Source organism: Conger conger, chromosome 15 (genome assembly GCF_963514075.1).
Source record: "Conger conger chromosome 15, fConCon1.1, whole genome shotgun sequence".
NCBI classification, from domain to species: Eukaryota; Metazoa; Chordata; class Actinopteri; order Anguilliformes; family Congridae; genus Conger; species Conger conger.
Window position 1 is genome coordinate 32,162,388 of NC_083774.1, and position 21,560 is coordinate 32,183,947.

At 48.2% G+C, this 21,560-nt stretch overlaps 1 protein-coding gene across 1 annotated transcript in view; it reads left to right on the plus strand.

Annotated features, from left to right (window-relative positions):
• The window catches only part of LOC133111530 (neuron navigator 2-like), a 66,411-nt gene that overhangs the window by 39,904 nt on the left and 4,947 nt on the right, over window positions 1-21,560 (plus strand). Inside the window, exons 14-27 of the mRNA XM_061221961.1 lie at window positions 1,488-1,599; window positions 2,118-2,263; window positions 4,477-4,649; window positions 6,045-6,198; window positions 6,889-7,048; window positions 7,856-7,953; window positions 8,479-8,574; window positions 8,900-9,068; window positions 15,341-15,576; window positions 16,051-16,205; window positions 16,534-16,605; window positions 17,952-18,148; window positions 20,407-20,525; window positions 20,985-21,185. Of these exons, the coding sequence (XP_061077945.1) occupies window positions 1,488-1,599; window positions 2,118-2,263; window positions 4,477-4,649; window positions 6,045-6,198; window positions 6,889-7,048; window positions 7,856-7,953; window positions 8,479-8,574; window positions 8,900-9,068; window positions 15,341-15,576; window positions 16,051-16,205; window positions 16,534-16,605; window positions 17,952-18,148; window positions 20,407-20,525; window positions 20,985-21,185 (2,088 nt within the window). The remainder of the gene's footprint in view (window positions 1-1,487; window positions 1,600-2,117; window positions 2,264-4,476; window positions 4,650-6,044; window positions 6,199-6,888; window positions 7,049-7,855; window positions 7,954-8,478; window positions 8,575-8,899; window positions 9,069-15,340; window positions 15,577-16,050; window positions 16,206-16,533; window positions 16,606-17,951; window positions 18,149-20,406; window positions 20,526-20,984; window positions 21,186-21,560) is intronic.

Consider the following 21,560-nt stretch of genomic DNA (forward strand, 5'->3'; position numbering starts at 1 on the left):
CCCTGTTTACCGCAGCTGCTGTTCTTGTTTTTTACATCACCAGGAGTAGCTGTGAGAGGTCATTATGTTGAACGCTGAATAACACTACATGAGGCTGTTAGCGCAATAACACTACATGAGGCTGTTAGCGCAATAACACTCCATGAGGCTGTTAGCGCAATAACACTGAATGAGGTTGTTAGCACAGTGACATAGCACAGAAACACTGAATGAGGCTGTTAGCACAGAGGCATAGCACAGTAACACTGAATGAGGCTGTTGGCACAGAGGCATAGCACAGTAACACTGAATGAGGCTGTTAGCACGATGACATAGCACAGTAACACTGAATGAGGCTGTTAGCACGATGACATAGCACAGTAACACTGAATGAGGCTGTTAGCACAGAGGCATAGCACAGTAACACTGAATGAGGCTGTTAGCACAGAGGCATAGCACAGTAACACTGAATGAGGCTGTTAGCACGATGACATAGCACAGTAACACTGAATGAGGCTGTTAGCACAGAGGCTTAGCACAGTAACACTGAATGAGGCTGTTAGCACAGAGGCATAGCACAGTAACACTGAATGAGGCTGTTAGCACAGTGGCATAGCACAGTAACACTGAATGAGGCTGTTAGCACGATGACATAGCACAGTAACACTGAATGAGGCTGTTAGCACAGAGGCATAGCACAGTAACACTGAATGAGGCTGTTAGCACAATGGCATAGCACAGTAACACTGAATGAGGCTGTTAGCACGATGACATAGCACAGTAACACTGAATGAGGCTGGTAGCACAGTGGCATAGCACAGTAACACTGAATGAGGCTGTTAGCACGATGACATAGCACAGTAACACTGAATGAGGCTGTTAGCACAGGGCATAGCACAGTAACACTGAATGAGGCTGTTAGCACGATGACATAGCACAGTAACACTGAATGAGGCTGTTAGCACAGAGGCATAGCACAGTAACACTGAATGAGGCTGTTAGCACGATGACATAGCACAGTAACACTGAATGAGGTTGTTAGCACGATGACATAGCACAGTAACACTGAATGAGGCTGTTAGCACAGAGGCATAGCACAGTAACACTGAATGAGGCTGTTAGCACAGAGGCATAGCACAGTAACACTGAATGAGGTTGGTAGCACAGAGGCATAGCACAGTAACACTGAATGAGGTTGGTAGCACAGAGGCATTGCACAGTAACACTGAATGAGGTTGGTAGCACAGAGGCATAGCACAGTAACACTGAATGAGGTTGGTAGCACAGAGGCATAGCACAGTAACACTGAATGAGGCTGTTAGCACGATGACATAGCACAGTAACACTGAATGAGGCTGTTAGCACAGAGGCATAGCACAGTAACACTGAATGAGGCTGTTAGCACAGAGGCATAGCACAGTAACACTGAATGAGGTTGGTAGCTCTGAGTATGTGATGGCTGCTGTGTTTAAGGAGCATTTAGAGGTGTATGTGCTCGCGCCTCTCAGGACTCTGAGCTGAACGAGTTGAGGAAGACCATCGAGTTCCTGAAGAAGCAGAACGTGGCGGCGCAGGCGGCCATCAACGGTGTGATCAACACCCCAGAGCTCACCTGTAAAGGTGAGGGGCCAGTGAGCGTTAGCAAGTCACTAATGTTTTCCTGCATTTACAGTTACCAACGCTAACGCTTACCCCCACTTACAGTTACCAACGCTAACGCTTACCCCCACTTACAGTTACCAACGCTAACGCTTGCGCCCACTCACGATTACCACCGCTAATGCTAACACTTACCCCCACTTACAGTTAACACGGCTAACGCTTACCCCCACTTACAGTTAACACGGCTAACGCGTACCCCCACTTACAGTTGCCACCACTTCTATTTCCCACTGCTAATGCTTCCTACCATTTATAGATTCTTCTGCTAATATGTCCCCCCTGCTAATACTTAATGACGGCAGCATTTCCTATCACAACTGCCTACCCCTAATGCTCGTTGCGGCTTACGTGGACAGCCGCTAACACTCCAGCGCTCACTCATATGTCTCTCTCTCTCTCTCCCTGTGTTTCTCTGTCTCTCTCTCTGTGTCTCTCTCTCTCTCTCTCTGTCTCTCTCTCCCTGCGTGTGTGCGCAGCCTCGGGGAACGGCGCGCAGCCGGACCTGCGCATCCGCAGACAGCACTCCTCCGACAGCGTGTCCAGCATCGCCAGCGTCACCAGCCACTCCAGCGTGGGCAGCAGCCTGGACCAGGACACCAAGAACAAGAAGAAGAAGAACTGGGTCAGTCCCCCTTCCTCCACCAACACCCCCCGCCATTACCGTCACATGACCCAAACCACGGCGCAGAGCTTAACTCGTTTAACGTGTCTGAGCGTCAGCGGTTGGGCAGGGGCGTTTGCGTGTTGTTTTCGGTGTCGGTGACGGCATCACGGATCACATTCTCCAAAAACACCTTCAGGACTCCACGAGTCTCTTCGTAGATCAGACCAGATATGCGCTTGACTCCTCCACGGCGAGCCAAACGACGAATCGCAGGCTTCGTAATACCCTGGATATTGTCACGCAGAACTTAGAGCTTAGCGCCTCCTTTACCAAGACCCTTTCCACCTTTGCCGCAACCATCGTATAGCTGTATAATACATTGTATAGCTGTATAACAATTCAAGCTCATTGGTTGAAAATTGGTTCTAATTGCCACAGCCAATGACGTTTCAACGTCGGCGCGTTCACAGAAGGGGTGGGATAAGCAGTGTTGTGGTTTGAGCGTGTTTGTTGCTGCAGTTCCTCTCTTGGCCGTTAGAAGTCCAAAATGACCCATTGTACCTTTAAGAAGAGCGAGTCCAACCCGCTCCACTGAGCTTCGTCCGTTCCTCTTGGGAATGAAGCAGTCGTGTCCTGAAGTGACCCGCTGCGGTTCGTCACTGGATGTCCACGCCTCAGTTTGCACATGCGCTCTCTCGTGGGGGAGTCTCGCTGTCCTGCAGCAGGGGCCCGATTGTACCTGATTCCTCCGGGAAAGAGGCAGTGCGTAGGGAAACAGCCAGCAGAGGCAGAGTGCACGGAGGCAGCGATTTGTAACGGTGTGGAGGATCTAGGCTCTGATTGCGTTCCTGCCCGTGTGGAAATTTGACCCTACTGTAAGGCGAACTGCTCTTCCTGGGTTAGCTGTAAGGACCTTTATTGATGCGTGTTGGGTTATAGGAGATGTTAGTTAAGTGGGCCTTTGTAGGCCTTTATCCAAAGCGCTGTACAATTGCATCTCATTCAGCCATTCACACACACACACTCACACACTCACACACTCACACACCAATGGCCATGGGCTGCCATGCAACACACCAACCAGCTCATCAGGGGCAACTGGGGGTTAGGTGACACTTCGACATACCCCGGGCGAACCGGCAACCCTATGACTGCCAGACGACGGCCAGACGACTGCCAGACTCCTGCCAGACGACTGCTCTTATCTCCTGAGCGCCCCCAATGTCGCCCCGCTGAGTTTCGGCTGAGCTGCAAGCTTAGAGGCACTGTGCCAAATAAGATTTCATCCAATAAAGTAGAACAGAGAATTTAATTTAATCAGAATTGAATCAGAATCAGAATTTAATCAGTGACGCAAGAGCAGTCATTAATCGGCCAGAATCTTTATGACCACGGAAAACCCAAACCGGCTTGGGCACCTGCAGTCTGGGGCGCAGAGATTAACAGTGGCTGGCTGTGTGTGTCCTCCACCACCAAACTCACTGTGTGCTGTTTCTGTGTCTTCCTGTTCCCTCTCGTGCTCTCCCGCCACACGGCAGGTCTACGAGGTAAGGTCGGAGCCTTCCCCCCAAACCGCTAACCTTGGCTAGCCGCTAACCCCAGCGCTTCCGGCTGCTTAACCGCCCTGTACGCTGATCCTTCCCTCCTTCTCCCAAAGTGACTCTATCCATCTGGAGATGAACCCGTGGGGGCTCCTGTGTTAGCCGCGGGTGAAAGTCTGAGCTCGAGAGAGTGATATATCTTCAATCTGTTCTTTCCTGCAGTGTGGTAAAATTTTGGTGGGTAATTCTGGTTTGGTCACTGAAATAATTTATGCAGAATTTATTGCTAGAATTTATCGAGTCATTACATTATTAAGGAAATACAGTGAGCATATTTTAAAAAATCTGAAGCCCAAACTTGCTTTCCATACTCGGATGGTACCTGATAGCCTTGCTTAAAATTTTAAACCCAGCTGCTAACTGGCTAGCTGTATGTTTCTCTTGGGATTTTCTTCAAATTGTAACTTCACCCACAGACGACCAGGGGGGGTTCTTGTGGACTGTCATTCATGCGCCATTGTTTTACCGCAACTGGCAAAGTGAACGCAGGGTTACTTTCCAACAGGATCGAGTCACTTGTTGTCCTCTTTTGCCCTCCTGAGTTTCTGTTTGTTTCCATGCAGTTTGCTTCCAGTATTGTGTTTCAGAGACATTTACTTTTGCCATCTCCCTCTCTCGGCTCTTATACAGCTGCGGAGCTCCTTCAAGCAGGCGTTCGGCAAGAAGAAGTCTCCCAAATCGGCGTCGTCGCACTCTGACATCGAGGAGATGACCGACTCCTCACTCCCCTCCTCCCCCAAACTGCGCCACAACGGCTCCACCTCCTCCACGCCCATCCTGAGGAACTCCCAATCCAACTCCCTGTGAGTACCTCTCTCCTCATTCTCATTGGCTGACCTTTTTTTGGGGAGTGGGAGTGTCGTCTATTCACATTCATCCCATCAGACGCACTCTGGGCGGGCGGCGCGCCTTCGATCACAGAACCTGCCGGAATGACAAGCCCGTCTCTAGAATATTCTGTGGCTGCCGCGGTGTCTCACCGGCGCAGCCTGCAGAGCACTGGCCGCATGCTCACTGTGAGCCGCGACGTCAACGGCTCGAATCCGACCGTCTGACAATTTGCGCATGTCTTTCCCTCTCTCTCGCCCCCATTCTTCCTGTCTCTATATACTGTCCAATAAAGCTGAACAAGGCCTAAAAAATATCTCTAAAAAAAAAAAGAATATTCTGTGGCTGCCAAACCGTATTGGCCGCCATGCCCCACGTGACACATTGGACCCAAACTCATCCTTTATTGTCACTTCTATTGACAAACTATTCCTTTAGCAATTTTTTTTGCTTTTTGGGAGTGTTTCATTAGTGAGACGGTGTATGCAGTCCCTGTCTAAAGCCATGGGTGTTTGCCTGATTGGGCCAAGGTCTGACACAGCCACCTAAATAGCATCCTGGCACACGCATTTATTGGCTGAATCACCACACTTAATTTTGAATTCCGGACTAGGTAGTTCTGGCCCAACTACATTAATATTAATAATAGTACGCTGCTGGTCTACGGTGTGAATTGGTAGCGTTATTCTCCTGTTATTCTCTGTGTTGTCACATAACCCCCTTCTCTCATACCAGCCCACCCTCGTGTAGTGGGTCTGCTTGGTAGCACATTGTAGATGAGCTTCATTCACTGATCAGTCCTCATCTGACATTTTTCTGCCAAATCACAAAATTGTCACAAAGATTGTGAAAAAAAAATCTTCAGTTACAGTAATGTGAATTTTTTTTATTTTTTTTATTTTTTTTTTAAGACCTTTTTACAGCTTGGTTATTTGTGATACATTGTGTAACTCATTTGCACCAATGAGCAATGTCACCGGTCTGCAATGTTGGCCATTTTGTGCCAAAAGTCGGCACCTTTCTTGAGCCCCACCATTACATTACATTACATTACATTACATGTAATTTGGCTGACGCTTTTATCCAAAGCGACTTAGTTGATTTAGAGTAAGCACTATTATCTCCTGACCTGTGTGTGTGTGTGTTTGTGTGTATGTCTGTGTGTGTGTCTGTGTGTGTTTTTGTGTGTATGTCTGTGTGTGTGTGTGTGTGTGTGTGTGTGTGTGTATATGTATATGTATATGTGTGTGTATGTGTGTGTGTGTATATGTGTGTGTGTGTGTGTGTATGTATATGTGTGTGTATGTGTGTGTGTGTGTGTCTGTGTGTGTGTGTGTATATGTGTATGTATGTGTGTGTGTGTGTGGCAGGCTCTCGGAGTGTGTGGACAGTGAGGCGGAGACGGTGATGCAGCTGCGCTGTGAGCTGCGGGAGAAGGAGATGAAGCTGACGGACATCCGGCTGGAGGCCCTGAGCTCCGCCCACCAGCTGGACCAGCTGCGCGAGGCCATGAACCGCATGCAGGTCTGCTACCATCTAACATAACCTACATAACCTCCTGAACCTACACCACCATGACTACATAACCTCCTGAACCTACACCACCATGACCACATAACCTCCTGAACCTACACCACCATGACTACATAACCTCCTGAACCTACACCACCATGACCACATAACCTCCTGAACCTACACCACCATGACCACATAACCTCCTGAACCTACACCACCGTGACTACATAACCTCCTGAACCTACACCACCGTGACTACATAACCTCCTGAACCTACACCACCGTGACTACATAACCTCCTGAACCTACACCACCGTGACTACATAACCTCCTGAACCTACACCACCGTGACTACATAACCTCCTGAACCTACACCACCGTGACTACATAACCTCCTGAACCTACACCACCGTGACTACATAACCTCCTGAACCTACACCACCATGAGTACATAACCTCCTGAACCTACACCACCCTGACTACATAACCTCCTGAACCTACACCACCTACACCACCATGACTACATAACCTCCTGAACCTACACCACCTACACCACCATGACTACATAACCTCCTGAACCTACACCACCATGACTACATAACCTCCTGTGTCTGGGGGCTGTGTGGTGATGCTCTCAGTCTGTGTCTGTGGGAGTGTGTCTCAGGGCTATGTGGTGACTCTCTGTCTGTGTTTTGGCAGTCTGAGATTGAGAAGCTGAAAGCGGAGAACGACCGTCTGAAGTCAGAGACCCAGGGCCCCCACAGCAGGCCTGCCTCCCAGGTGTCCCTCTCCCCCTCCCCAAACCCGCCCCCCGCCCTGTCCCAGCACGGACTCAACCTGACGGAGTCTACCAGCCTGGGTGAGTGTGTGATTACCCTGTGTGAGTGTGTGTGTGTGTGTGTGTGTGTGTGTGTGTGTGTGTGTGTGTGTGTGTGTGTGTGTGTGTGCGCGCGCGTGTGTGATTACCCCTGTGTGAATGTGTGTGTGTGGTCAACCCTGTGTGTGTGTGTGTGTGTACGCGTGAGCGTGTGTGTGAGCGTGAGTGTGTGATTAACCCTGTGTGTGTGTATGTGTGATTAACCCTGTGCGTGTGTCATTAACATCATGTGTGCACTTGCATGTGTGCACAGTTGTGTGTATGTACAACATGACATAATATAATAGCGAGAACAGCCCATTCAGCCCAGCAATGCTTGCCTTTTCCTACCCCTAAGTGTACCTACTGCCTAAATTGCCTAAAAGCTAAATAGAATAATAATCTAACACCGTATCAAGCCTGGTCTAGAAAACCCCCGGTGTTTCTGCCTCCTCTACATGCACTGGCAAGCTATTCCACACAGTGTCCACTCTCTATGGAAAAAATACTTCCTAATATCTGTGCGGAATTTATCCTTTTCCAATTTTGATTTGTGCCCTCTCGTTCTGATAACCAAACTCACCCTGAAGAATTGCCCATAGTTCACTTTGTTAATCCCTTTAATGGATTTAAAAGCCTCAATCAAATCCCCCCTAAGTCTCCTTTTACTAAGCTTAAAGAGATTAAGCATCTTAAGTCTATCCTCAGAACTCTTATCTTTTATACATGGAGTGTGTGCATGGGCATCTGTGTGTGTGTGTGTGCGCGTGCGTGCGTGTGATTAATGCTGTGCGTGTTCCTGTTCCACAGATTTGCTGCTGGACAGTAATGGAGAAGGCATCATGCACAAAGAGGGACGTCATGTCAAGATCATGGTCACCCTGGAGGACGACATCAAGCGCACAGAGGCAAGAGTCTCACACACCTGCCATTATTACAGCAAAACTACACACAGCCACCATTATTACAGCAAAACTACACACAGCCACCATTATTACAGCAAAACTACACACAGCCACCATTATTACAGCAAAACTACACACAGCCAGCATTATTACAGCAAAACTACACACAGCCACCATTATTACAGCAAAACTACACACAGCCACCATTATTACAGCAAAACTACACACAGCCACCATTATTACAGCAAAACTACACACAGCCACCATTATTACAGAAAAACTACACACAGCTGCCATTATTACAGAAAAACTATACAGACGGCATTATCACAGCAAAACTACACACAGCCACCAGTATTACAGCAAAACTATACAGACGGCATTATTACAGCAAAACTACACACAGCCACCAGTATTACCGCAAAACTATACAGACGGCATTATTACAGCGAAACTACCCACTGCCACCAGTATTATAATTTCCACATCTGCCAGAGTTATCTCACCCAATCACCTGTTTACCTGCAGGAGTGTAGGCCTCGTCACTTCCTGATTGGCTGCATCGGTGTCAGCGGCAAAACCAAATGGGACGTCCTGGACGGGGTGGTCCGCCGCCTCTTCAAGGTAAAATTAAAACACACAAAACCTCTCCTTCCAGGTGAACAGAGGGTCTCGCATGCTGACTCAGATCAACACATGTAACCTTTTTGACACCAACGAGAGTGTAAATTAATGAAAAACTTATCAGAATAAAAAAAATTGATTGGAACACGTTTGGGCTTTAAAGTTGTACTGGCATCTAAAAGATAAAGTATTTTATATATGCTATGTGTGACTTATTGTAATGTCAATGTAAACTTTTTTATAATGCACTTTTCACAGAAAGCAAAGACACCAGGCTTAAGAGTTTTTAAAATGGAATGTGCCCCTTAACTCTGGCCCCTTGCAGGAGTACATCATCCACGTGGACCCAGCCACGCAGCTGGGCCTGAGTTCAGACAGCGTGGTGGGGTACAGCATTGGGGACATCCACCGCACAGCCGGCGCCGAGACTCCGGAACTGCTGCCGTGCGGCTACCTGGTGGGAGAGAACAACACCATCTCGGTCTCTCTGAAAGGTACCAACACAATCTCTGTCTCTCTGAAAGGTACCAACACAATATCTGTCTCTCTGAAAGGTACCAACACAATCTCTGTCTCTCTGAAAGGTACCAACACAATATCTGTCTCTCTGAAAGGTACCAACACAATCTCTGTCTCTCTGAAAGGTACCAACACCACCCTCACGCTCAGTGTTAGTTACAACACCATCTCTGTCTCTCTGAAAGGTACCAACACAGTCTCTGTCTCTCTGAAAGGTACCAACACAATCTCTGTCTCTCTGAAGGGTACCGAAACAATATCTGTCTCTCTGAAAGGTACCAACACAATCTCTGTCTCTCTGAAAGGTACCAACACAATATCTGTCTCTCTGAAGGGTACCAACACAATCTCTGTCTCTCTGAAAGGTACCAACACAATCTCTGTCTCTCTGAAAGGTACAAACACCTCCCTCATGCTCAGTGTTAGTTACAACACCATCTCTGTCTCTCTGAAAGGTACCAACACAATCTCTGTCTCTCTGGAAGGTACCAACACTATCTGTCTCTCTGAAGGGTACCAACACAATCTCTGTCTCTCTGAAAGGTACCAACACAATCTCTGTCTCTCTGAAAGGTACCAACACAATATCTGTCTCTCTGAAGGGTACCAACACAATCTCTGTCTCTCTGAAAGGTACCAACACAATCTCTGTCTCTCTGAAAGGTACCAACACAATATCTGTCTCTCTGAAGGGTACCAACACAATCTCTGTCTCTCTGAAAGGTACCAACACAATATCTATCTCTCTGAAGGGTACCAACACAATCTCTGTCTCTCTGAAAGGTACCAACACAATCTATCTCTCTGAAAGGTACCAACACCACCCTCTCACTCAGTGTTAGAGTTACAACACCATCTCTGTCTCTCTGAAACGTACCAACACAATCCCTGTCTCTCTGAAGGGTACCGAAACAATATCTGTCTTTCTGAAAGGTACCAACACAATCTCTGTCTCTCTGAAAGGTACCAACACAATATCTGTCTCTATGAAGGGTACCAACACAATCGCTGTTTATCTGAAGGGTACCGAAACAATATCTGTCTCTCTGAAAGGTACCAACACAATCTCTGTCTCTCTGAAAGGTACCAACACAATATCTGTCTCTCTGAAAGGTACCAACACAATCTCTGTCTCTCTGAAAGGTACAAACACCTCCCTCGTGCTCAGTGTTAGTTACAACACCATCTCTGTCTCTCTGAAAGGTACCAACACAATCTCTGTCTCTCTGGAAGGTACCAACACAATATCTGTCTCTCTGAAAGGTACCAACACAATCTCTGTCTCTCTGAAGGGTACCAACACAATATCAGTCTCTCTGAAAGGTACAAACACCTCCTTCATGCTCAGTGTTAGTTACAACACCATCTCTGTCTCTCTGAAAGGTACCAACACAATCTCTGTCTCTCTGGAAGGTACCAACACAATATCTGTCTCTCTGAAAGGTACCAACACAATCTCTGTCTCTCTGAAAGGTACCAACGCCACCCTCACACTCAGTGTTAGTTACAACACCATCTCTGTCTCTCTGAAAGGTACTAACACAATCTCTGTCTCTCTGAAGGGTACCGAAACAATATCTGTCTCTCTGAAAGGTACCAACACAATCTCAGTCTCTCTGAAGGGTACCAACACAATATCAGTCTCTCTGAAGGGTACCAACACAATCTCTGTCTCTCTGAAAGGTACCAACACAATCTCTGTCTCTCTGAAAGGTACCAACACAATCTCTGTCTCTCTGAAAGGTACCAACACAATCTATCTCTCTGAAAGGTACCAACACCACCCTCTCACTCAGTGTTAGAGTTACAACACCATCTCTGTCTCTCTGAAAGGTACCAACACAATCTCTGTCTCTCTGAAGGGTACCATTACATTACATTACATTATTGGCATTTGGCAGACGCTCTTATCCAGAGCGACGTACAACAAAGTGCATACCCATAACCAGGGATAAGTTCGCTGAAAGACCCAAGAGGTAAGTACAATTTCAACTGCTACCTGTACAACATTTTTTTTTTTGAACAAACAAACAAACAGAGCAAAAGTCACCAAAGTTAACTATCCAAACACTGCTTACCTAGCCAACTAAAATACTGATACACAAGTCACAGAGACAACAATTAAGGTTCACAGGGAGGTAGGGAGGGATGGGGAGAGGTGCTGTTTGAAGAGGTGTGTCTTCAGCTTGCGCTTGAAGGTGGGGAGGGATTCTATAGTTCTGACCTCAACGGGGAGTTCGTTCCACCACCGTGGAGCCAGAACAGACAGTAGTCGTGAGCGTGAGGTGGAGGTTCTGAGAGGGGGAGGTGCCAAGCGGCCTGTGGAGGCTGAACGAAGAGGTCTGGCAGGGGTGTAGGGTCTGATGATTTTTTGCAGATAAGCTGGGGAAGACCCTTTAACTGCTTGGAAGGCTAGCACCAATGTTTTGAATTTGATGCGAGCCATGACAGGCAGCCAGTGGAGGGAAGTAAGCAGGGGGGTGACGTGTGAGTATTTGGGAAGGTTGAAGACCAGACGAGCTGCTGCATTCTGGATGAGTTGGAGGGGTCTGATGGCAGACGCTGGGAGGCCAGCCAAGAGGGAATTGCAGTAGTCCAGGCGGGACAGAACCATCGCTTGGACCAGGAGCTGGGTCGAGTAGGGGGTGAGAAAGGGGCGGATTCTCCGTATGTTGTATAGGAAGAACCTGCAAGACCGGGTCACCGCCGCAATGTTCTCGGAAAGGGACAGTCTGCTGTCCATCACCACGCCGAGGTTCCTTGCACTGGGTGACGGCGTGAGTGTGGTATCCCCGAGGGAAATGGAGAGATCCAGATGGGGAGAGGTATTAGCAGGGATGAATATCATTTCAGTTTTACCTGGGTTGAGCTTTAGATGGTGGTTGTCCATCCAGCTCTGGATGTCCCTCAGGCAAGCAGAGATACGGGCTGAAACCTGCGTATCAGACGGCGGGAACGAGACGAAGAGTTGGGTATCGTCCGCATAGCAGTGGTAGGATAGCCCATGTGCAGTGATCACAGGGCCAAGGGAGCGAGTGTAGAGAGAAAAAAGAAGCGGGCCAAGGACTGAGCCCTGGGGAACTCCTGTGGCGAGGGGCCGAGGTGTCGATACCGAACCAGCCCAGGCAACCTGGAAGGAGCGACCAGAGAGGTAGGACTCAATCCAGTCCAGGGCTGTGCCACAGATGCCCGTTGCTGACAGGGCAGACAGGAGGATGGAGTGATCCACAGTGTCGAAGGCAGCAGAGAGATCTAGAAGAATGAGGACAGAGGAGAGGGAGGCTGCTCGTGCGGCATGAAGTGACTCACTGACGGAGAGGAGCGCAGTCTCTGTCGAGTGGCCCGATCTGAAGCCAGACTGATGGGGGTCTAGCAGGTTGTTGTTAGAAAAGAAGGAAGAAAGTTGAGTAGAAGCGGCTCGTTCTATAGTTTTAGAAAGGAAAGGAAGAAGAGGTACCGGGCGGTAGTTCTGGATGATGGAGGGATCCAGGGTAGGCTTTTTTAGCAGCGGAGTGATGTGGGCCCTCTTGGAGGATGCCGGAAAACAGCCGGAAGACAGGGAGGAGTTGACAAGGGAGGTGACAAATGGGAGAATGTCAGGTGTGATAGTTTGGAGAAGAGAAGAGGGGATAGGGTCAAGGGCACAGGTTGTAGGGCGGTGGCAGAGCAGGAGTTGAGAAACATCAGAGTCTGTAAGGGGGGAGAAAGTGGAAAAGGAAGGGATGGGCCTAGAGGGGGGGAAGGGCACAGTGAGGGGGGCGGCGGTTGTAAAGGATCTGCGGATGACTGCGACCTTCTCATCGAAGAAATCAGCAAAGTCATCAGCAGCGAAGGAGGACTGAGGAGGAGGAGGCGGTGCGTTGAGGAGAGAGGAGAAAATGGAGAAAAGTTTCCGGGGGTTAGAAGCAGAGTTCTGAATTTGCGTTTGATAGTATTTTGCTTTGGCGGCAGTGACATCGGAAGAGAATGCCGCCAGGAGAGACCGGTAAGTCATGAGGTCGGAAGCGTCTCTGGATTTCCCCAACTTCCTCTCCGCTGCGCGGAGGCTGGCCCTGGAGGTACGGAGGGTGTCAGATATCCAAGGACTGGGAGGGGATGTGCGAGGTGGCTTTGAGACAGGGGGACAGAGAGAGTCAAAGGCGGAGGAGAGAGATGAAAGGAGGGTGGCAGATGCAGAGTCAGCGGGGAGTTTGGAGAAGGATTCGAGAGGGGGGAGTGAGGCGGTGACGGTGCTGGCAAAGGAAGAGGGTGAGAGGGAGCGGAGGTTACGGCGGGCTGAGGAAGTGTGGGAGGGAGGAGGGAGAGGAGGATGGGGAGGAAGAGGGAGGGAGAATGAGATGAAGTGGTGATCAGATGTATGCAGAGGGGTAACCGTGAAATCGGAGCATGAGCAGTTCCTTACAAAGACAAGGTCTAGGACATTGCCCGCCTTGTGGGTTGGAGGAGAGTGTTGCAGGGAGAGGCCGAAGGAGTGGATTAGCGGTAGGAAGGCGGCAGACTGGGAGGCTTCTAGGTGGATGTTGAAGTCTCCAAAACAATATTTGTCTCTCTGAACGGTACCAACACAATCTCTGTCTCTCTGAAAGGTACCAACACAATCTCTGTCTCTCTGAAAGGTACCAACACAATCTGTCTCTCTGAAAGGTACCAACACCACCCTCTCGCTCAGTGTTAGAGTTACAACACCATCTCTGTCTCTCTGAACGGTACCAACACAATCTCTGTCTCTCTGAAAGGTACCAACACCATCTCTGTCTCTCTGAAGGGTACCAAAAGAATATCTGTCTCTCTGAAAGGTACCAACACAATCTGTCTCTTTGTAAGGTACCAACACCACCCTCATGCCTAGTGTTAGAGTTACAGAGTTAATTTTAAATGGATTTTTGCCCTTGAATCTACACTCAGTAACCCATAATGACAAAGCGAAAACGTTAGAATGTTTTGCACATTTATTAAAAATCCTAAACTGAAATCTCTCATTTACATAAGTATTCAGACCCTTTGCTGTGGCAGCCCAAATTGTGGCCAGGTGCATCCTCTTTACTTTAAATATCCTCAACATGTGTCTCAAACTTGATTGGAGTCCACCTGTGTCCCCCTCTGGACATAGTTTAGAAAGGCACACACCTGTGTATAGAAGGTCCCACAATTCACACTGCATGTCAGGACAAAAACCAAGCCCTTGAATCCTCTGGAGACCTCTGTGATAAAACTTTGGCATGGAATAGAAATGGGCACAACTCCTGAACTACATAATCAAATGATGTGAAATTTTGTATTGTGTCTTAGCCACAGGTGCAAACAGAGCATACCTGTATAGGAGTCTTCAAAAAGCATGGCTGTCATCAGCCAATCAGAATTGAGCACTTTGGTACTCGTTAAGTCCATCTATCAACTTTTGAAATTTGGAACATACTGTGCCCTCCATAATGTTTGGGACAAAGACCCATTATGTCTTGATTTGCCACAATTTTAGATTTGGAATCACACAATCAACATGTGGCTGAAGTGCACATTCTCAGGTTTTAATAAAGGGTATTTTTATACATTTTGGTTTCCCCATGTAGAAATTACAGTCCCGCCATTTCAGGGAACCATAATGTTTGCGACACATGGATTCGCAGGTCTTTGCAATTGCTCAGGTCAGGTGTGTTTAATTGCCTATTTAATTCAGGTATACGAGAGCTCAGCACCTAGTCTTTCCTCTCGTCTTTTGATCACCTTTGGAAACTATTCTTGCTGTTTTATCAGCATGAGGATCAAAGTTGTGCCAATGAAAGTTGGGCGACCTGTAACGTAGTGGTTAAGGTAAATGACTGGGACGCGCAAGGTCGGTGGTTCTAATCCCAGTGTAGCCACTATAAGATCCGCACAGCCGTTGGGCCCTTGAGCCAAGGCCCTTAACCCTGTATTGCTCCAGGAGAGGATTGTCTTGTCCTGTTTAGTCTAATCAACTGTAAGTTGCTTTAGATAAAAGCTTCTGTCAAATGCCATTAATGTAATGTAATGTACATTATTCTGTCCTTGCGATACAAACTCTACAGTCAGCTACAGTGTTCATGGCTGTCTTACTGAGTTATGATCATGGGTTCCATTCATATTTATTCTCCATGTACAACACAAAGCAACTGTAGCGTGTTTGCATTGTTGCCCTCCTTATGAAAGAGTTAAGAACTCAACGATAATGTTTATGCTTTATAGTCCAGACGTTTATCCCTCTCCCTGTGCTCTCCGTCGCCCCCTGCAGGCGTGTCGGCGCACAGCCAGGACAGCCTGGTGTTTGAGACGCTGGTGCCCAAGCCGGTGCTGCAGCGCTACGTGACCCTGCTCCAGGAGCACCGCCGCATCATCCTGTCGGGCCCCAGCGGCACGGGGAAGTCCTACCTGGCCGGCCGGCTGGCCGAGCACGCCGTGCTGAGGGAGGGCCGCCCGCTGGGCCCCGGGGCCATCGCCACCTTCAACGTGGACCACAAGTCCAGCAAGGTGCCACCGCCATTTTAAACTAGCCAACGGTCCCACGTCACTTTTCACTCTTCTTTCACATACATTTAGCATTTAGAAGGGGTTCTACCACAGAGGGGCTTACACAGTTGCAGTTTTAAATTATTTACTTACTGACTGACTCACTGACTTACGTCAATTTCTACAGCTGGAGGTTTTACTTTTTGAGTTTACTTTAAGTGCCCTGCTCAGAATGCCATGGCCCTAGGCATTATACATTATACATTATACACTGTCACCTTTTCAGAAACAAAAACAAGCCACTTTTGCCCTCTCTGCAAAGGCTCTTGTTCATGATAATTCTCACGCTGAATGAGAGGGTCAAGTGATCCCACTCTAATGTCGCCGGTCTAGCTCGGCTAGCAAGCACAGTGAGGTGAATGCCTTGTAGCAGGCAACCCTTGTTGACAGAGTGAGGTGACATCACGCTAACTCTTGGCTGGTGCTGTTTGTCAGGAGCTGCGGCAGTACCTGTCTAACCTGGCTGACCAGTGCAACAGCGAGAGCCAGGCGGAGGACATGCCCCTGGTGGTCATCCTGGACAACCTGCACCACGTCAGCTCCCTGGGGGAGATCTTCAACGGCCTGCTCAACTGCAAGTACCACCGCTGGTGAGTCCACAACGCTGTCACAACGCAGTCACAACGCAGATACAACACAACAGTCGCAACATATTCACAGCACATGCGCATGGGGTAGCCTGTAACCAAGTGTCTAAGGTGCTTGACTGGGACTTGGTGGTTCAGGCCCCAGTGTAGCCACAATAAAATCAGTAGAGCTGTTGGGACCATGAGTAATTGCTCCAGGGGGCCCCTGCCTAGTATAATTGACTGTAAGTCACTTTGGATAAAATAACTGTTATGTAATATGTTAGCTAGCTTGTGAAAATTCAGTCTCTGAGGTACCTATGGTGACAGACAACCTCCTCTGTGCCCACAGCCCCTGCATCATCGGCACGATGAATCAAGCCACGCCGTCCACTCCAAACCTCCAGCTGCACCACAACTTCAGGTGCGTAACCTTTCTCTGCGGCTTTCGGTTCAGGCGACTGCTACACGTCCAGTACCTTTTAGTTTTGCTGCAGTTGGATTAAGATGAATCCAGATTTGTGGAACATCTGCTAATGGTACGTTTCAGAAAATCTGACTGACTTTTGTCGTTCACTAGAGTTAATGCATTTATTTTTATTTCTGCTTTTTATTTTGTGGGTTGACATACCTGTACGACATGAATTTGGTTTACTTTAATTAAATTTAATCTGGATTCTCACACCTTATCTGTAGTTGGAAGGATATGTCGGTTAAACACAGAGCATTGCACAGATCTGAATGGTGAAGTTTATCTTATCGTTACTCTTGGTGAAATGCAAAAACATATTGTTCATGGAGGTAATGCAAGGAGCACCATGAACATGGTGTGGTCGGGGCATATTTTGCTTGCACTTTGCCCAGCTGACCACTAGAGGGAAGTAGTTACACATAAATAATTGAGCACTGTTTGAAGTTTGGTTGTGTTTGAGGGAATGAGCAGCATGTTAACTGATCTCAAATGAGATGGTCATTGCTTTTGTGATTATTGTTACTATACACATTGTAGTTTATATTATTATTATTATTACTATTATTATTATTTCTGTAAAAATTATCTGAAGTACTTTATATCAGTACACAAAGCAGATATTATGTACAGTGCATCCGGAAAGTATTCACAGCGCTTCACTTTTCCCACATTTTGTTATGTTACAGCCTTATTCCAAAATGGAATAAATTCATTTTTTTCCTCAAAATTCTACACAAAACACCCCATAATGACAACATGAAAGAAGTTTTTTTGAAGTTTTTGCAAATTTATTAAAAATAAAAAACTAAGAAATCACATGTACATAAGTATTCACAGCCTTTGCTCAGTACTTTGTTGATGCACCTTTGGCAGCAATTACAGCCTCAAGTCTTTTTGAATATGATGCCACAAGCTTGGCACACATATCTTTGGGCAGTTTCACCCATTCCTCTTTGCAGCACCTCTCAAGCTCCATCAGGTTGGATGGGGAGCGTTGGTGCACAGCCATTTTCAGATCTCTCCAGAGATGTTCAATCGGATTCAAGTTGTTGTGTGTAGAATTTTGAGGGAAAAAATGAATTTATTCCATTTTGGAATAAGGCTGTAACATAACAAAATGTGGGAAAAGTGAAGCGCTGTGAATACTTTCCGGATGCACTGTAGTTGATTTTGTGACTGTTCATTCTACTCCTATGGGAATGATTGTTTTGGCAATACTGTAGCAATGTATGGTCATACCAGTAAATCATGTTTCAATTTGAATGTGAATTTGAATGCCTCTCCCTCTCGTGGGTCAGGTGGGTGCTGTGCGCCAATCACACGGAGCCGGTGAAGGGCCTGCTGGGACGTTTCCTGCGGCGGAAGCTGATGGAGACGGAGATCAGCAGCCGTTCGCGGAATTCAGAGCTGGTGAAGGTCATCGAGTGGATCCCTCAAGTCTGGCACCACCTCAACCGCTTCCTCGAGGCGCACAGCTCCTCCGACGTCACCATCGGTGAGAAAAACAACGCACCCAGCCTATTAGCGCAAGGCCTCAGGTCATCGCTTACGGCAGTTTAGCAATGAACATTTCACACAGTCTCACCATCGATGAGAAAAACACCATATACAGATACCAGTTTTAGCACATGGCTTGATTTATGGTCACATCTCATTCAGCATCAACTTCGCTGAAAAAAAGAAACTATCTGCAGCGGTTTAGTATTAAACTTAGTTCCCATATATCATCAAATTCAAGTATTCGTTTTAGCCTAATTTTGTGAAATAGTACTTGTTTTTGTCTAGTGAATGAAAAGAAGCTTTTGAAATATGCTTCATGTAGTGGGCCGACATGATCAAAAGCGAAAAAGCCCTGGGGGATCGTGTCACCCTCGGTAAATTACGCATTCTCTCGTCTCATGACTTTGGCAGAGCGAATTACACACAGCTGCCTCCTCAGACTCTCTTCTGGTGGGAAATGGAGAACGGACACAACACCCTGTCCGGCTGTTTCATTTTGGTTTATCTTACATGCAGTTACAATTCCTATTTAATATTTACCAACCACTCTTATCCCAAGCCACTTACAAAGTGATACAGCAGTGCCCATTCAACACTGGCAGGGTCAGTGATTAACCTCCGACTGCAAGAATGTGCATTGACAGAAAGGAAGAGAAATACATAATAAAACAGAATACATAAACGACAGAGCGTACATAAAGAACAGAGTGTACATAAACGACAGTGTTGATAAAGACTGAACATACATTAAAGACAAAACATACATAAATGCATAGTACATAGAGCCAGAGTTGTAATATCCAGGTTGTTACTTTGTGTTGTCCAAGTAACAACTGTTGCTTATACTCAGTGCTTTTATGCATTTAAATGCATACGGCTGAATGAGTAATTGGGATCAATTAAGGGGGATTCATTGATTTGGAATGAAAACACATCTGTATACACAACAGCCCTTGTGTCTGAAACCATGGACCTACAGGATGGTAGATCTATAGCAGGCATGGGTAAGCCCAGTCCTGGAGGGCCGGTGTGTATACAGGTTAACTCCAGTCCTGGAGGGCCGGTGTGTATGCAGGATTAACTCCAGTCCTGGAGGGCCGGTGTGTATACAGGTTTAACTCCAGTCCTGGAGGGCCGGTGTGTATGCAGGATTAACTCCAGTCCTGGAGGGCCGGTGTGTATGCAGGTTTAACTCCAGTCCTGGAGGGCCGGTGTGTATGCAGGTTTAACTCCAGTCCTGGAGGACCGGTGTGTATGCAGGATTAACTCCAGTCCTGGAGGGCCGGTGTGTATGCAGGTTTAACTCCAGTCCTGGAGGGCCGGTGTGTATGCAGGATTAACTCCAGTCCTGGAGGGCCGGTGTGTATGCAGGTTTAACTCCAGTCCTGGAGGGCCGGTGTGTATGCAGGAGTAACTCCAGTCCTGGAGGGCCGGTGTGTATACAGGTTTAACTCCAGTCCTGGAGGGCCGGTGTGTATACAGGTTTAACTCCAGTCCTGGAGGGCCGGTGTGTATGCAGGATTAACTCCAGTCCTGGAGGGCCGGTGTGTATGCAGGATTAACTCCAGTCCTGGAGGACCGGTGTGTATGCAGGTTTAACTCCAGTCCTGGAGGGCCAGTGTGTATGCAGGTTTAACTCCAGTCCTGGAGGGCCGGTGTGTATACAGGATTAACTCCAGTCCTGGAGGGCCGGTGTGTATGCAGGATTTTGCTGCCACCAGTTACCCTGGCTCAATGAGCTAATTAGCCCGATGCACCATGACCAATTGACTTGTAAATTAGTAAACAATGCCGTTTATATGGATATGAATGACAGCTCATGTAAATGATTGGGTTAATTAAAGGTACAATAGGTAATTACGGACTCCTAACAGCCAAGAAAGGAATTGGAGCAAGAAACACCCTCATACCACAACACTGTTTATCCCTACCCCTTCTCTGTGAACGCGCCGACGCCATTGGCTGTGGCATTTAAAACCAATTTTCAACCAATGAGCTTGAATTATTGTGCAGCTATACAATGCTTTGGTACAGAGTGTCAGTCCGTTAACTGTATATTTTGAAACCCTAAACACAGGCAGGAGAGTCAACATGTCAGTGAGACTTTTTCAATGATAGGAAAGGATTTACAATGGTCTTGTAACAATGTCTTAGCACAAAAACCTTACCTATTGTACCTTTAAATAATTGCGTGTACATGCGTGTTGTTCCGTGTTTCGACCTGCACTCTTAAATACCCCCCCTCCCCTCCAGGGCCACGCCTCTTCCTGTCCTGCCCTATGGACCTGGATGGGTCACGGGTGTGGTTCACCGACCTGTGGAACTACTCCATCATCCCCTACGTGCTGGAGGCTGTCCGGGAGGGCCTGCAGGTAGGCCAGATCTCCCCTCCCATTGGACAGCGTTCAGACGAGCTGCTGATCTGAAATCTGATTGGTTGGCTTATTGAGTTGAACCTGTGGCGTACACTGTGTTATCATTCTTCTTCCTTATGTTTTGTTGATGTGTCTTGCTCTAGGACACTGACTGAGTCTATTTAAGGCTGAAGACCATGATTAGTTGAATAGTCAAATCAGGTGTTACACAATGTTAACCCTTTGAGTCCCAAGGGGACTCTCAACCTGTTCAACCAATCAAAATGACCGCTATAATATTGTTTTGAGCCCCTATTAAAACACTACCCGACTTTCTCGACCAAAGCCAAAACCCTTTGGGATTTGGGTGGGCCCACGTCGTGTTATGCGTGGGACCGACGGGCTGACACTGAGCGGCTGGTTCTCAGGTCCGTCAGAGACGCAGAGGAGCGCTGACGCCCCCTCTCTCTCCCGCAGCTGTACGGCAGGAGGGCTCCCTGGGAAGACCCGGCGCTGTGGGTGATGGAGTCGTACCCGTGGGCCGCCGGCCCCCAGCAGCCAGACTGGCCCCCCCTGCTGCAGCTGCGGCCCGAAGACGTGGGCTTCGACGGCTACTCCGCCGCCCGCGAGGGCCCCCACACGCAGGCCCCCCCGAGCGCCGCCGAGGGGGACCCGCTGGTCAGTGCGCCCGGCCCTGTTCCCCAAACCCGCCCCTGTCCGTGCCCCTGTTCCCCAGACCCTGCCCCTGTCCGTGCCCCTGTTCCCCAGACCCTGCCCCTGTCTGTTCCCCTGTTCCCCAAACCCTGCCCCTGTCTGTTCCCCTGTTCCCCAGACCCTGCCCCTGTCTGTTCCCCTGTTCCCCAAACCCTGCCCCTGTCTGTTCCCCTGTTCCCCAGACCCACCCCTGTCCGTGCCCCTGTTCCCCAGACACGCCCCTGTCTGTTCCCCTGTTCCCCAGACACGCCCCTGTCTGTTCCCCTGTTCCCCAAACCTGCCCCTGTCTGTGCCCCTGTTCCCCAGACACGCCCCTGTCTGTTCCCCTGTTCCCCAGAC